Source organism: Lampetra planeri, chromosome 52 (assembly GCF_965212315.1).
Source record: "Lampetra planeri chromosome 52, kcLamPlan1.2.h2, whole genome shotgun sequence".
In the NCBI taxonomy this organism is placed as follows: Eukaryota; Metazoa; Chordata; class Hyperoartia; order Petromyzontiformes; family Petromyzontidae; genus Lampetra; species Lampetra planeri.
In genome coordinates, this window is record NC_136158.1 from 39,000 (window position 1) to 52,299 (window position 13,300).

Sequence of the window (13,300 nt, forward strand, 5' to 3'; positions counted from 1 at the left end):
GGCGGACGTGCCCTCCTCTCCGGAGGCAGCCCTGGAAACAGCTTGGGGGTCAGATCCATCACGTTTGCTGAAGTCGCTGCGGCAGTCGAGGGCCTTCATAACGGCAAAGCTGTTGGGGTGGACGAGAGTTGTTAAAAGGCGCTGAGCAGTGTAGGAGTGTCGTGGTTAACACGCCTCTTCAGTGTTGCATGGAAGGCAGGTACAGTAACTCTGGATTGGCAAAGTGGGGTCGTGGTTCCCATTTTTTTAATAAAGGGGACCAGAAGGTGTGCTCCAACTACAGGGGATCGCACTCCTCAGCGTCGCAGGTAAAGCCGACGCCGGAGTGCTGGACAGGAGGGTCCGTCCAGTGGTCGAGCCTCAGATCCATGAGGAACGATGCGGATTCCATCATGGTCGTGGAACAATGGACCGGCTCTTTTCCCTGTTCCAGATATTGGAGGGGTCATGGGAGTATGCTTCTCCAGTCTACCTCTGCTTTGTAGACTTGGAGAAATCACATGACCGTGTAACCCACCATGTCTTGTAGGAGGTGTTGCGGGAGTATGATGTACTGGTGCCTCTTTTGTGCGCTATCCGGTCCCTCTATTCGCAGAGCGAGAGCCGTGTCCGTATTCTTGGTGTTAAATCAAAGTCGTTGACTGTGGGTGTTGGACTCCGCCAAGGGTGCATCCTGTCTCTACCCCTATTTCTGATTTTCATGGACAGAATATCAAGACACAGCCGAGGTATCCAGTACAGGGGTATGGAGGTGGCGTCGCTGCTGTTTGCAGATGACGTCGTCCTCTTTGCCTCGTCAGTCTGTGATCTCGGCGTGCACTTGGACGGTTGGATGCCGAGTGTGAAGCGGCCGGGATGAGGATCAGCACCTCCAAATCTGAGGTCATGGTTCACTCCCGGGAGATGGTAGACTTTCCTCTCCAGCTGAGGGGTGAACGGCTGCCCTTGGTGGAGGAGTCGAAGTACCTTGGGGTCTCTTTCGCAGGTGATGGTAAGATCGGCCGGCAGAGCAGTGCAGCATCCGCAGTGTTGCGGGCGCTGTACCGTTCCGTGGTAGTGAAGCGGGAGCTGAGTTCTCGAACAAAGCTCGCAGTTTACAGGTCGATCTACGTTCCCACCCTCACCTATGGTCATGAGCTGTAGGTAATGATCGAAAGGATGAGATCGCAGGTAAAAGGGGCGAAATGAGGTTTCTCCGCAGGGTTTCCGGGCTCACCACTCTCCCTGATCTGGCGAGGAGCTCGGTAACCTGGGAGAGCCTCGGGGTCGAGCCGCTGCTCCTCTGAATCGAGAGGAGCCAGTTGAGGTGGTTCGGGCACCTGGTGAGGATGCCCTCCGGGAGACTCCCCCTGGAACTCTACCGGGCACGTCCTCCTGGGCGAAGACCTCGAGGCCGGCCCAGGATATGCTGGCAGGACTATGTCACCGAGCTGGCCTGGGAACACCTGGGAATTGCCCAGGAAGAGTGAGAGTCGTCATCAGGGAAAGGGAGGTCTTAACCGCCCTACTCAACATGCTGCCACTGCGACCCTCGTCAGGACAAGCAGATTGAAGAACGAACAAACGAATAACACTTTCAGAGTATTTGGCTGCAAAACATTTACACATGATGATAAGCGACTTCGTTGAGCTATCATATGTGATAGCCAGGTCTATCTCAGTGGGCCTTACCTGCTAACAAATTTTTTTAAAATAAAATCTCATGGAAAGTCAAGCAGGAGTTAAGCCTAGTCACAGGAAGTTACGTCACTTCCACAATGTGACAGCCAGGCTAAGAGGGTCCAGCCGTGTTTCTGCAGCAGGGGGCGATGATTTTGCTGCTGCTGCTGCTGTGGTTGTGACCGATAGCAATTCCACTGTGAGTGTGAGTTTAGCTATGGGAGGAGGAAACCAGAGAACCCGGAGGAAAACCCACGCGGAACAGGGCGAGAGAATACAAAACTCCACACAGAATGAGAGAGAGGCACCCAGCCGCCCTATGCCCTGAGACTAAACCTGTCACCCAATCATTTATGATGGCAGCACTCAAGAAATAAGATCAGAAATGTGATTTTTTTTAATTCAAAAGTGCTTGTGGTGGCTCAGCAGTTAGCGAGCGCTGAGCTATGAACCCAGTGACCCGAGGTCGATTTCTGCTCACGGCCAACACCAGTCCTAGGCCTCCCCGAGCTTGACTCAAACGCAAATGCATACCTGGTGTAATGTGAAAACGTCTACACTCGGGAGACAAAGGCAGCCAGGCGTGGCGCAGGCCACCCACCCCCTCGTGTGCCGCGCTGGCCTTCATTAGGTGCTACTCGCAAACTGTATTTCCCCCAACAGTCTGTTAAGGCTACATGGGTGACCTTTGTCTTTCTTGTTCCAGATGAGGAGCTGGGGGGGTCGGTAACTGTGCAGCAGTTTGAGGACAAGGCGAGGGAAGGTGAGATGGGAACCTTGGAGTCCAACCCAGGTGCTCGGAGGTGCTGGCTGATATTCTCTCTTGGATTTTAAACACTAAAACTATAAACTATTCTTATTTTACCTGGTAAGGCCCACTGAGATATAAAGCTCTTTTTCAGAAGTGACCTGGCCACAAATGATAGCTCAACGAAGTGGCTTACCATGAGGAAATTTACATCAGCCACATGGTCTTTACACGTGATGTTGATTCTAAATGTGGAGGGGAAAACCCGGAAGATGCGGAGAAAAATCCACACGACCAAGGCGAGAGAGAGAGACACCCAAACTGCAAATATACAGCAGGTGTCAGGGTCAGGATCGAACCCACGATCTCCTGCATACTAGGCAAAGGAGTTCACATCTCATAGCCTCCGCCGGCCTCTGTAAATGCACTGCAGGATGAAGGCCTCCGCGAGGGTCCCGGCCACAGGAGGTTGTTTGACCATACTTCACCACGCCGGTGAGTGCGGGTTTGGCGAAGGTGGCGGTGTGCGAGGGGGCCCCTAGAAGTGGTTCGCCCGCCGCTCACCACTGGTGTTGGCCACCGTGGCCCGGAATCCATCTCTGGTCGCTGGGTTTGTAGAACTGTGCGCTGACCACTCCACCACCGCTCCACCCAAACAATTTTCTTGCGCAGCCATCAAGAACCCTTGGCTGACTGCGTATGTGTGCATGAGCGTGTGTGTCGGTGTGTGGTGGAGCGTAAGTGTAGCAGTTCACGCGCCGCACTACGAACCGGATAACCTGAGTTTGATTCCCGCTCATGGCCTACACCAGTGACGATTATCTGAACTAGGCCTAGGCCTCCCCTAGGTTGATTTAGCCTCAATGAGTATCTAGTGCAGTGAGTAAACATTGCTACTAGGGAGACAAAGGCGGCCGGACATGGTGCTAGTCACCCACCCCCTTGTGTGCCGTGCTGGCCTTCATAGGCGCTCACTAACAGCACTGTCCCAACAATATATTAAGGCTATACAGGGGGTCTTTGTATGCGTGTCTCGGCTCCCTGCCTCTCCACATTTTGATCTGGATCCTCCAGTTTTTCCTGCCACATTTAGACTCAGCGTGCATTTTTAGTATTTTAGTTGCTATAAATTTCCACATGATAAGCCACTTCGTTGAGCTATCATCTGTGGTCAGGTCGCATCTGAAAAAGAGATATAGAGCTCAGTGGGCCTCACCTGGTAAAATAAAAATGTATTTATAGTTCGTTCACAGTGACTTTGGCAGCAGCAGCAGCAGCAAGGTAAATCAGGATCTCGATAGCAATGTTGAGGTCTTCTGCTGCTGCTCGCCTTCAGCACAGAGAGAGTTCGTAGTACAGTGCTGCTGTTCGCCATGACAAGATGACTTCAGCACAGAGAGAGTTCGTAGTACGGTCCTGCTGTTCCTCCTCCATTGAAGGTGCGCAGACCACAGTGATTTAATTATTCATCCATAATGCAGGTCTTTTTGGGTTAGATCGCGTAAATATAAATGTGTCGTGAAACCCGCCACTACCCGACACAACCAATTAGTAAGGTTTGTCACGTAAACAGAACATGCCAATTATTGTTCAGTCGGCTACACCAGGGTCTGATTTTGCATGTGCCCCCCACCTCCCCCCACCCCCTCCCAGTGTGTGGGGCCCCAGATGATTGGGCGGAGCAGCAGCCCTTCCTGTGCCTGGACCTCACGTACATCTCCACGCTACTTCAGCACGGCTTTGGCTTCCAGCCTGACTCAACCCTCATGGTGAGCGGAGGACTCCGTGTGCCATGACCCAGTGGAACACCCGTTCAATCCCTGCAGATCACCACCATGACCATCGCTACCACCACCACCACTAGCAAAGCCACCGCCAACACCACCACCCACACCATCGCCATCACCACCACCAACACCACACGCCATCACCACCACTACTACCATCAACAACACCACCACAACCGACACCACTACCAATACCATTATCACCAATGCTATCACTTCCAACACCACCACCACTACCATCAACACCACCACCATCATTATCAACACTAATCCAATATCCGCCATTCGCCACTAAGTGACGGTGACGTCACCACGGTGCCTGTGCCAGGCCAGGTGCACATCAACACCACCACCATCATCATCAACACCACTACCATCATCAACACCACCACTATCACCGCCACCATCACTAACTCCACCATTGTCTATAAGCTATGAAGTCTGTTGGTTATTTGTTTAGACACTGCCCCCCCAACGGCCCAGAACTTAAAGTGGCCAGCAACACACAACACTATTGAAGGAGTCTCCCTCCTCTTGTTGTGTGTGGCATAGGGAGGGGGGTGCAGGGGAGGAGGAGGAGTGATAGAGACGCGTTAGGCTGGTACGGTGGTAACGCTCGCCGCTCCTCACAGCAATAAGGAACCTAGGTTTGATCCCCAACTCTGGTGCCTCTCTGTGAGTGGAATCTACATTCCCTCCCCCTGTTCTGTATGGGTTTCCTTCAGGTCTCCGATTTCCTCATCTCATAGCTAAACCCACACAGTGTAGCTGGTATCTGTGGGACATGTTTTTTTTATCTATTTGGTGTTTGAATATCTTAACAACTGTTTTATTACCAGAAAGGGTAACACCTATTCTTATTGTTTCATTAGTGTAACAAGTATTGAACGACCTCGCCTGGTATACAGGAGGTCGTGGTTTCGATCCTGACCCTGACACCTGTGTAGCTTTCTTGTCTCTCTCCCCATGGTCGTGTGGATTTTTCTCTGGGTCCTCTGGTTCTTCCCTTCACATTTATAATCAACATCCGTTTAGAGGATTTGGCTGCTACTCTAGAATGTCTACTAAAGAGACTTCACTGCGCTATAATCTGTGGCTAGTTCGCTTCTGAAAAAAGGGCTCTATAGCTCAGTGGGCCTTGCCTGGTAAAATAAAATTTTTTTTTATAGTTGTATAGTGTATGCACAGCAGCAGCAACTGAAGAAACATCGCCCCACTACTGCAAAAACCCTGGCAGGACCAATGGCAGAGCCAGAATTCTCAGGTAGGGGGGCAACCCCTCCAGCAATGAAAAATGATAGAGGAGTTGTTAGTAAGTAAGGACTTGTCCCTTGCTTTTTATTCGACGCGTGTGCGGCAATGGCGCAGCCATCGAGCGAGGGTTGAATTCGAAACGTGCCTTCGGGAAAGTCGGGGACTGTATACGCAACTGAGCACAACTCTGCGAGTCATTTATAACTGCTTTGTCACTACTTATTGCCAATTATGGACTCAGACTATTGTCCTATCCTCTCATAGAGTCCCTGGCACGTAATAATATGCTACACAGTGGCAGTGGGGGTCGCAAAATGCCGATTTATTACTAACTAGCTTTACTACCCGGCTTCGCCCGGGACTTGGATTCACAACGCCCAACCGCCTTTGTCTACCCAGTGGCGATGTTCACACACCACACCAGTTACTCGTTTGAGGCTGAGTCGACCTAGGGGAGGCCCAGGACCGGTTCAAATAATCGTCACCAGTGGGGGCCGTGAGCGGGAATCGAACTCGGGTCGCCGGGTTCGTAGTGCAGCGCGCTAAGCACATGACAGATGTGACGTCAGAGCTCACTTGCCATGCAAAAAATCTCTGCATTATTGAGCTCCCCCCCCCCAAAAAATACAAAAGTCTATTTTTTTTTATTTTTGCATGGTGTACAGTCTGGAAAGTACCCACATGGCAAATTTCAAGTTTGTTGCATGTCGGGAAGTACGCTAAACATTTTGAACAGACACACATAATCACATGCCACCCCACCCCCCCACTGGCTCTGCCAGTCGGCAGGACCCTCTTGAAAATGAGCGTCGACACTCGGTAAATGAGGCGCGTTTCCTCACCGAGTGTGGGTAAGAGAGCTGCGCTGGACGAGTTCGACTCCTGCTGGGCCACTCCGTGCACCGGCCCCAGGAGCTGGGGTCGCACTCCTTCTACGCCTTCTCCTACTACTACGACCGTGCCGTCGACAGCGGCCTAGTTGGTGGGTGGGCCTGCCACGGGAATGTGGAGTTGCCGCCAGCTGAAAACCCCCCGCATGGCCATTGGGAGACCTGGGCACTTCTAAATAAACTAAACAATTTTTTTATTTTACCAGATAAGGCTACTGAGCTATGTAGCTCTTTTTCAGAAGCGACCTGGCCACAAATAATAGCTCAACGAAGTGGCTTATAGTCGTGCGGGAATTTATAGCAGCCAAAATACGATGAACTAATGTTTTTGTGGAGGGATAAAACGGATGATCCGGAGAAAATCCACGTGACAACAGGGAGAGAGAAATGCAAACCCCAAATATACAGCAGGCGTTAGGGTTTGGATCAAATTGACAACCTCCTGCACACCAGGTGAGGGAGTTAACATCTCGCTCACCATGTCTCCGCAGCTGTCGAAGAAGGTGGGCGGCGTGGAGACGGGCTGGGCTCTGGGAGCCGCCTTCCGTGACCTTGCCGAGATGCAGGGCGAGCAGCAGTGAGCCTGACGCAGGCTCCCGCGGTCAGCACCCGGCCCGCTACGTCACTTCACCCGGCCCGCAGATGATGCGGGGGGGGGCGAGGGGGGTGGTGGACACGCAGACATGGCCCCAGCGGCGACGCATTTGGCACTCATCGTTGTGGAGGTTCGCGGTTCGAAGCCACCGGGCAGTCCTGGTTAACATTGCGGTGTGTGTATGTGTGTATGTAATGTTGAACTTATTTTGCACCGTACATAGCCAACCATGCTAATCGGAGGTACGGGGGAAGGACAACACACTAAACAGAAAAAGCACCCAATTCGAAAAACGTGCACCGGGCCATCATGTACCGGCATCACGGTCTGGATTTGATCAAATTTGTTGCAGGTTTCACCGCAAATGGAATGGAGTGGGAACACTCGCACAAGGCAACATCACTCCCCGCTCTGAAACTACCACAGGCCGTATCTGTGAAACGCAGGCACGGCCTACGCGATAGGAATGATGGCGCCGATACAACGTGCACTCCAGGGACGTGCGGTCAGGGGAGGCAGGGGAGGCAGAGCCTCACCTGTCATACTCCAATAGCTGTTACGAAAAGTTAAAGAAAAGAATAATCAAATCAAATATTATTTAGTATTGCAATTGGCGTAATTTTCGCCCTTGTCGCCTAAGAAGACGAACGATAAATCCACTTCTTTACTGAGGGCAAATGTTTACGTGGGGAATTGCCATGAGTGTGCATGACCGGTCTGTGAATTGTCAGTTTGTTATTCAGGACCTCGGAAATTATCTTTTAAACACAACCGTGACAAAATGTGACGTTTTTCTTTTATCGGTGTCAATCCTTTCTAAACTTGAAAAGTGTAAGTTAGTGCTTAAATGAAGATTGCAGTGTTGCTATGAATGAAGGTTCGGTTAAGCGGGCCTGTGGTGGTGCTGGTGGCTATGCATGTGGCTGCCTGTAAGTCAGTCCTGTGGAGGCAGCAGCGAGGGTTGGTGGATCACCGCACAGATGGGTTGTGGAACTCCCTACTACCTGTGGGTGGGCAAATCTCCATCTGTTCCAACTCCCCGTGGTCGTTGAGGAGGAGCTGCTGTACTGGGCTTGCCAGGAGAAGGTGGTACGGTACCTGTTCCATCTGTATTGGATAGAGTGTCTCACTCACGTGGGCATTCCCCGGGCCCTCCGGTCTCTTCCCACATTTTAGCATTCGTTAATTGGCCGATGACAACTTCATAAACAGAGGATGGCAGAGCTTGGGCAATTGTGAAGCGCCAGTTGACAGCGTGGTTTCTGCCTTCCCACACCTCATCTGTGGCTCCTCCACCTCACGCCTCCGAGTTGTCCGCTCTCTACGAGAGCGATGAGCTGCACAGCGTTACAAGTTGCAATGATTATTATTATTATGATTCGTAAGTGACGATTTTCGTAAGCGAATAGTTGACTATCAGCATCGTGGTGAAATTATTTATGGTGAATTAAATAAAAATTGTTTCCGTGCTTCCTGAGACATTCAACGGATGTTGTTGGCGCCCACGTCGTGAATATTACTCCCCACAGGTGTGTGAGCGACAGTCTTTTGCCCAGGATGCCAGACTGTCAATCGGTCGGGCGTGCCATCGTAGCGCTGTTGTGTCATACTGAAATGTTGGTGTGACATCTACGCAATAATGATCGAGTATGATCATTATTACGTAGATGTGGCGAGGTGTTAACTACCTCACCTGGTATACAGGAGGTTGTGGGTTCCATCCCGACCCTGACGCCTGGATATTTGGAGTTTGCATGTTCTCCCCAATGGTCGTATGGATTTTTCTCCAGGTCCTCCGGTTTTTCCCTCCACATTTAGAATCATCCGTTGAGAATATTTGGCTGCAATAAATGTCCACATAATAAGCCACTTCATTGGGCTATCATTTGTGGCCAGGTCGCTTCTGAAAAAGAGCTACATAGCTCAGTGGGCCTTCCCTGGTAAAATAGAAAATGGTTTAGTTTAGAGTACAATTGGCATTGGCGCTGTCGTTCTTATAGCATCGGGCTATTGCATAGGAAGGTGCTGCTGTGTTTCATCGCCATGGTATGCAGTCGTGTTAAAATCTGGGGGGATGCTGCTGCTGTGTGATTTGGCTTAGAGGCACTCCCAGTGGCAGCTGTCCCGGTATCATCACGTGGTGCGCAGGAGTTTCACAGGAGGGGGCGACGCAGCTGCTATGTGGTCTCGCCTAAAGCAGGGTTGCAAAAATAACAAGAAGAATATTTTAAGAGCCGCAATGGATGTGGTCCTTAAAGATGCGCATGTGTCTCTGGAGCCACAGGCTGCCGACCCCTGGCCTAGGGACACCTCCAGTGGAAACTGCCCCTTCCTGTGTGGAACAAGGCGATCACCACCGTGGCAAGTTCACAGTGTGTCACAGTAGGGGGCGTTGCTACTGTTTTGTATGTGTGATCTCAATTGGCTTTTGGACCGTAACACCGGCACACAATGGGCTATCTGTTTGCAAGGGGATATTTAGCGTCCGCCACGAAGTATTAACCAGGGCGTCCTACCAGTATCGAACCACGAACCTCTGCAGCAACAATTCGTCAGCGAAAACAAACAAAAAAAACTCCGTCATGTCTCCAGTATCCGACACGATGAATGGACGGCTTGAAGGAGCAATAGAGAGATTATCCGTGCGTCGATTGTCTGGGTTGTCGATTGTCTTGTTCTTGCGTAACAACGTGCACACATCGTGTTCACGCTGGTGCCAGGCACGCAGTAGCGAGATGTTATCTCCCTCGCCTGGTAAACTGGAGGTCGTGGGTTTGATCCTGACCCTGCCTACTGTATATTTGGAGTTTGTGTGTCTCTCTCTCTCCCCCCGTGGTCACGTGGATATCTCTCTGGGTCCTCCAGTTTTTCCCTCCACATTTAGAATTAACATCACGCGTTTAGAGTATTTGCCTGCTATACATTTCCACGCGATAATCCACTTCATATTCTTTGGGTATTTCAGTAAAGTCACGTAGATCGGTTCAAGGAAAATAACAAAACACTACAATGTTTCGATCGCAACACAAGCGGTCGTCATCAGGAAAGGGGGTTAGTTTCTAAAGGCAAACTGTTTATAAAGGTTTAAAATGGGCGTGGCCCAAATGTCAGCAGCATGGGCGGCGACCGCGATGGTGCGTTTCCACCAATAAAGGGCTGCCAGGTAAAAATTAGCATGTTGATGTAAGATCGCAGAGCCGCCACCATGAGGTCGGCGCGCGAAGGTGGCTATGTTGGTGTGACCCCTGCTATGTATGGCAAGGTGATGGTTTCGATTGGGTCCTCAGATGGTTCTTTTCCCAACGGTTGGGGTGATAGCTTTACGGATTGTGTCGTCTGAATATCCATTCATCTTGAGAGCTTGGTGTACGTGTTCCAGTTCACTAACAGCTGCCCCGCCCATGCTGCCCATTTTAAAGCTTTATAAACATATTCTAGGGTCTTTCGGTAAAGTCACGTAGATAGGTTCAAAGAAAATAACAAAAATAACAACAGTTTTCCTTTAGAAACTAACCCCCTTTCCTGATGACCGCTTGGTGTAGCGATCGGAACGTAGTTTTTTGTTATTTTCTTTGAACCTATCTTGTGTGACTTCATAAAAAGACCCAAAGAATATTAATTCCTGCAGTCACGAAAGCTTTAAGTCAAGATATAATCCACTTTGTTGAGATATCATTTGTAGACAGGTCGTTTCTAAACAGAGATGTAGAGCTCCGTGGACCTCGCCTGTTTCTTATCAGCTGTTCATACGCCATGGGTGGCCATGATGAGAATCACATTTCAAAAAATAATTCCCGATGACCCAGTTCTGTAAATAGGCGTGTGAATAGTTACACTATTCATAGCTATTAACAGACAACCCCTTCAATCGTCTTCCCTTCAATAGCTTACAACAAATGTATCGGCCACACTGAATACAGTATTGCATGGAGAGAGATGCAGTTATATTGTGTATTTTGAACTTATTTCGCACAGTACGTAGCCAACCGTGCTAATGGGAGGTGCGTGGGAAGGACAACTAAACACAAAAATCCGTTTTTAAAAATGAGTTTTCAATCTAGATCCAATGTGGAGGTCTTCTACTGCTCGCCACGACGAGGGAGAGAGGGTTCGTATCGTTTTGTTGTTCTTCCTCCCAGTCGCCCCCCCCCCACCACTCCGGTGGAAGAGTGCAGACCATAGTGGGTTCACTGTGCGGTCCATGGTGTGGGTCACATGGCCACAGTCTTCGTACTGTGACTTGGGAATCGAACTTGGGTCCCCGGGTTCGTAGCGCAGCGCGCTAACAGCTAGACTACTGCTCCCCACGCAGCCACCCACCCAACCACACGTCTCTACCCCGAGGTCCCCTAACCCGAACACCAATGGTACCACCGTGATGCATGGCAGATGAGCGCAGAGCCGCGCATTTCGTCGCAACGTGCCAACCTCGCCCCACCATCAGCCCCCACTTACATTCGTCATCGTACATGATCTCTCCACTGCCGGATGAAGGCTTCCCGAAATCGTTGCTATCTCTCACGCACCCGTAAAGTCCCCCCACCATTCCCACCTAAACGTGAACTTAACCACGTGGTCACCACCTCCATCCTCGTCACCCCCCACCCCACGAAACGTGAACTTAATCACGTGACTTTACCGAAAGAACCGAAGAGTAATTCCTGCAATCTTGATGTGAAGCTTTCGTGATTGCTGGAATCCATAACTCTTTGGTTCTTTCGGTAAAGTCAGGTAGTTAGAAATCAAACAAATCACAAGATCCAGGTCCGATTCAATACAATACACAAATTCCGTGATCTAATCCCATCTGTGAAGGATGTCATTCCTGACATGCAATATCCTGGAGTTTACAAACTGAGTTGTACCTGCGGTGGCAGTTACATTGGGGAAACGAAATGACACGTCTCAGATCGTGTCCGCGAACACAAGGCAGATCTGAAACACGACAGAACCAATACCTCTGCCGTAGCTGACCATTGTTATAACGCTGTGGGCTCACATGATATTGTTTATTCCGAGACCAAGGTACTCTGCAAACCTTCGGGCTACTATCAAAGGTTTGTTCATGAAGCCATCCAGATACAGGTAGTCCCCCAGTTACGATGGTCCGACTTACGATATTTCGATCTTACGATGGCGATACGACAAAATCGCCATCAACAACCTAACATCGTTCAAGTATGCAGACGACGGACAGAATGTTGGTGAGTACAGCACAATATGATACGTCACGATACGTTCAATGCATGTTAAGTTTTTATAGCAGATATGATTGTTTCCTGAAAAACTTTCTATTAAATTGCAGTTGATATAGGTAGGCTAAGAATTTACCTTGTTTTTTTTACTTTACATTTTACTGTGCAATACAGTATTGTAATTAATAAATACATACGGTATATAGTTTATACAGTACGGTACTGTAAATTGCTTTGTTGTGTCTTAATTGTAGAACTTTCGTGACTGCAGGAATTATTATTTGTTTCTTTCGGTTAAGTCACGTCTAAAGATAAAATAATAAATTAAATTAAATAATAGAATACGACGTTTCGATTGCAACACAAGCAATCATCATCAGGTATAATGAAATAGCGACATAAAATCTAACCAGAAAACTATAGACAGACATATTAGCAGACAGATATCACCAAGATACATAGCGAGAGCAACACAGGTAACAGAGAGGGGTGATCGTCTCTGTGGGGTGGCCTTAAATAGACAGGGGGGGCGGAGGCAGAGAGAGGGAGGAGGGTTAGAGAAAAAATTAGCATATCAATGAGTGGTCAACAGACGTGGTGCTGCGAATGCGATGGCACGGCAAGCAAGCCTGAAAATCAGGAGAAGGACACACTAAAATTAAATAACCTAGTAAAATATCGAAATGTAATGTAATACAACACAGAGGGTCGGTCAACACACAATTAACGCATAGCCTGGTTGATTACGTATTTCAAAGATTGCTGTGTTGTATTACATTACATTTCGATATTTTACTAGGTTATTTAATTTTAGTGTGTCCTTCTCCTGATTTTCAGGCTTGCTTGCCATGCCATCGCATTCGCAGCACCACGTCTGTTGACCACTCATTGATATGCTAATTTTTTCTCTAACCCTCCTCCATCTCTCTGCCTCCGCCCCCCCACCTCTGTCTATTTAAGGCCACCCCACAGAGACGATCACCCCTCTCTGTTACCTGTGTTGCTCTCGCTATGTATCTTGGTGATATCTGTCTGCTAATATGTCTGTCTATAGTTTTCTGGTTAGATTTTATGTCGCTATTTCATTATACCTGATGATGATTGCTTGTGTTGCAATCGAAACGTCGTATTCTATTATTTAATTTAATTTATTATTTTATCTTTAGACGTGA

General features: G+C 49.2%; 1 protein-coding gene across 1 annotated transcript in view; it reads left to right on the forward strand.

Moving 5' to 3' along the window:
- LOC144734708 (nucleoside diphosphate phosphatase ENTPD5-like) overlaps positions 1-8,402 on the forward strand; it is a 30,445-nt gene extending 22,043 nt beyond the window's left edge. Inside the window, 3 exon segments of the mRNA XM_078617028.1 lie at positions 2,366-2,422; positions 4,061-4,176; positions 6,830-8,402. Of these exon segments, the coding sequence (XP_078473154.1) occupies positions 2,366-2,422; positions 4,061-4,176; positions 6,830-6,919 (263 nt within the window). The 3' untranslated portion in view covers positions 6,920-8,402.
- Positions 8,403-13,300: the final 4,898 nt, after the last annotated feature.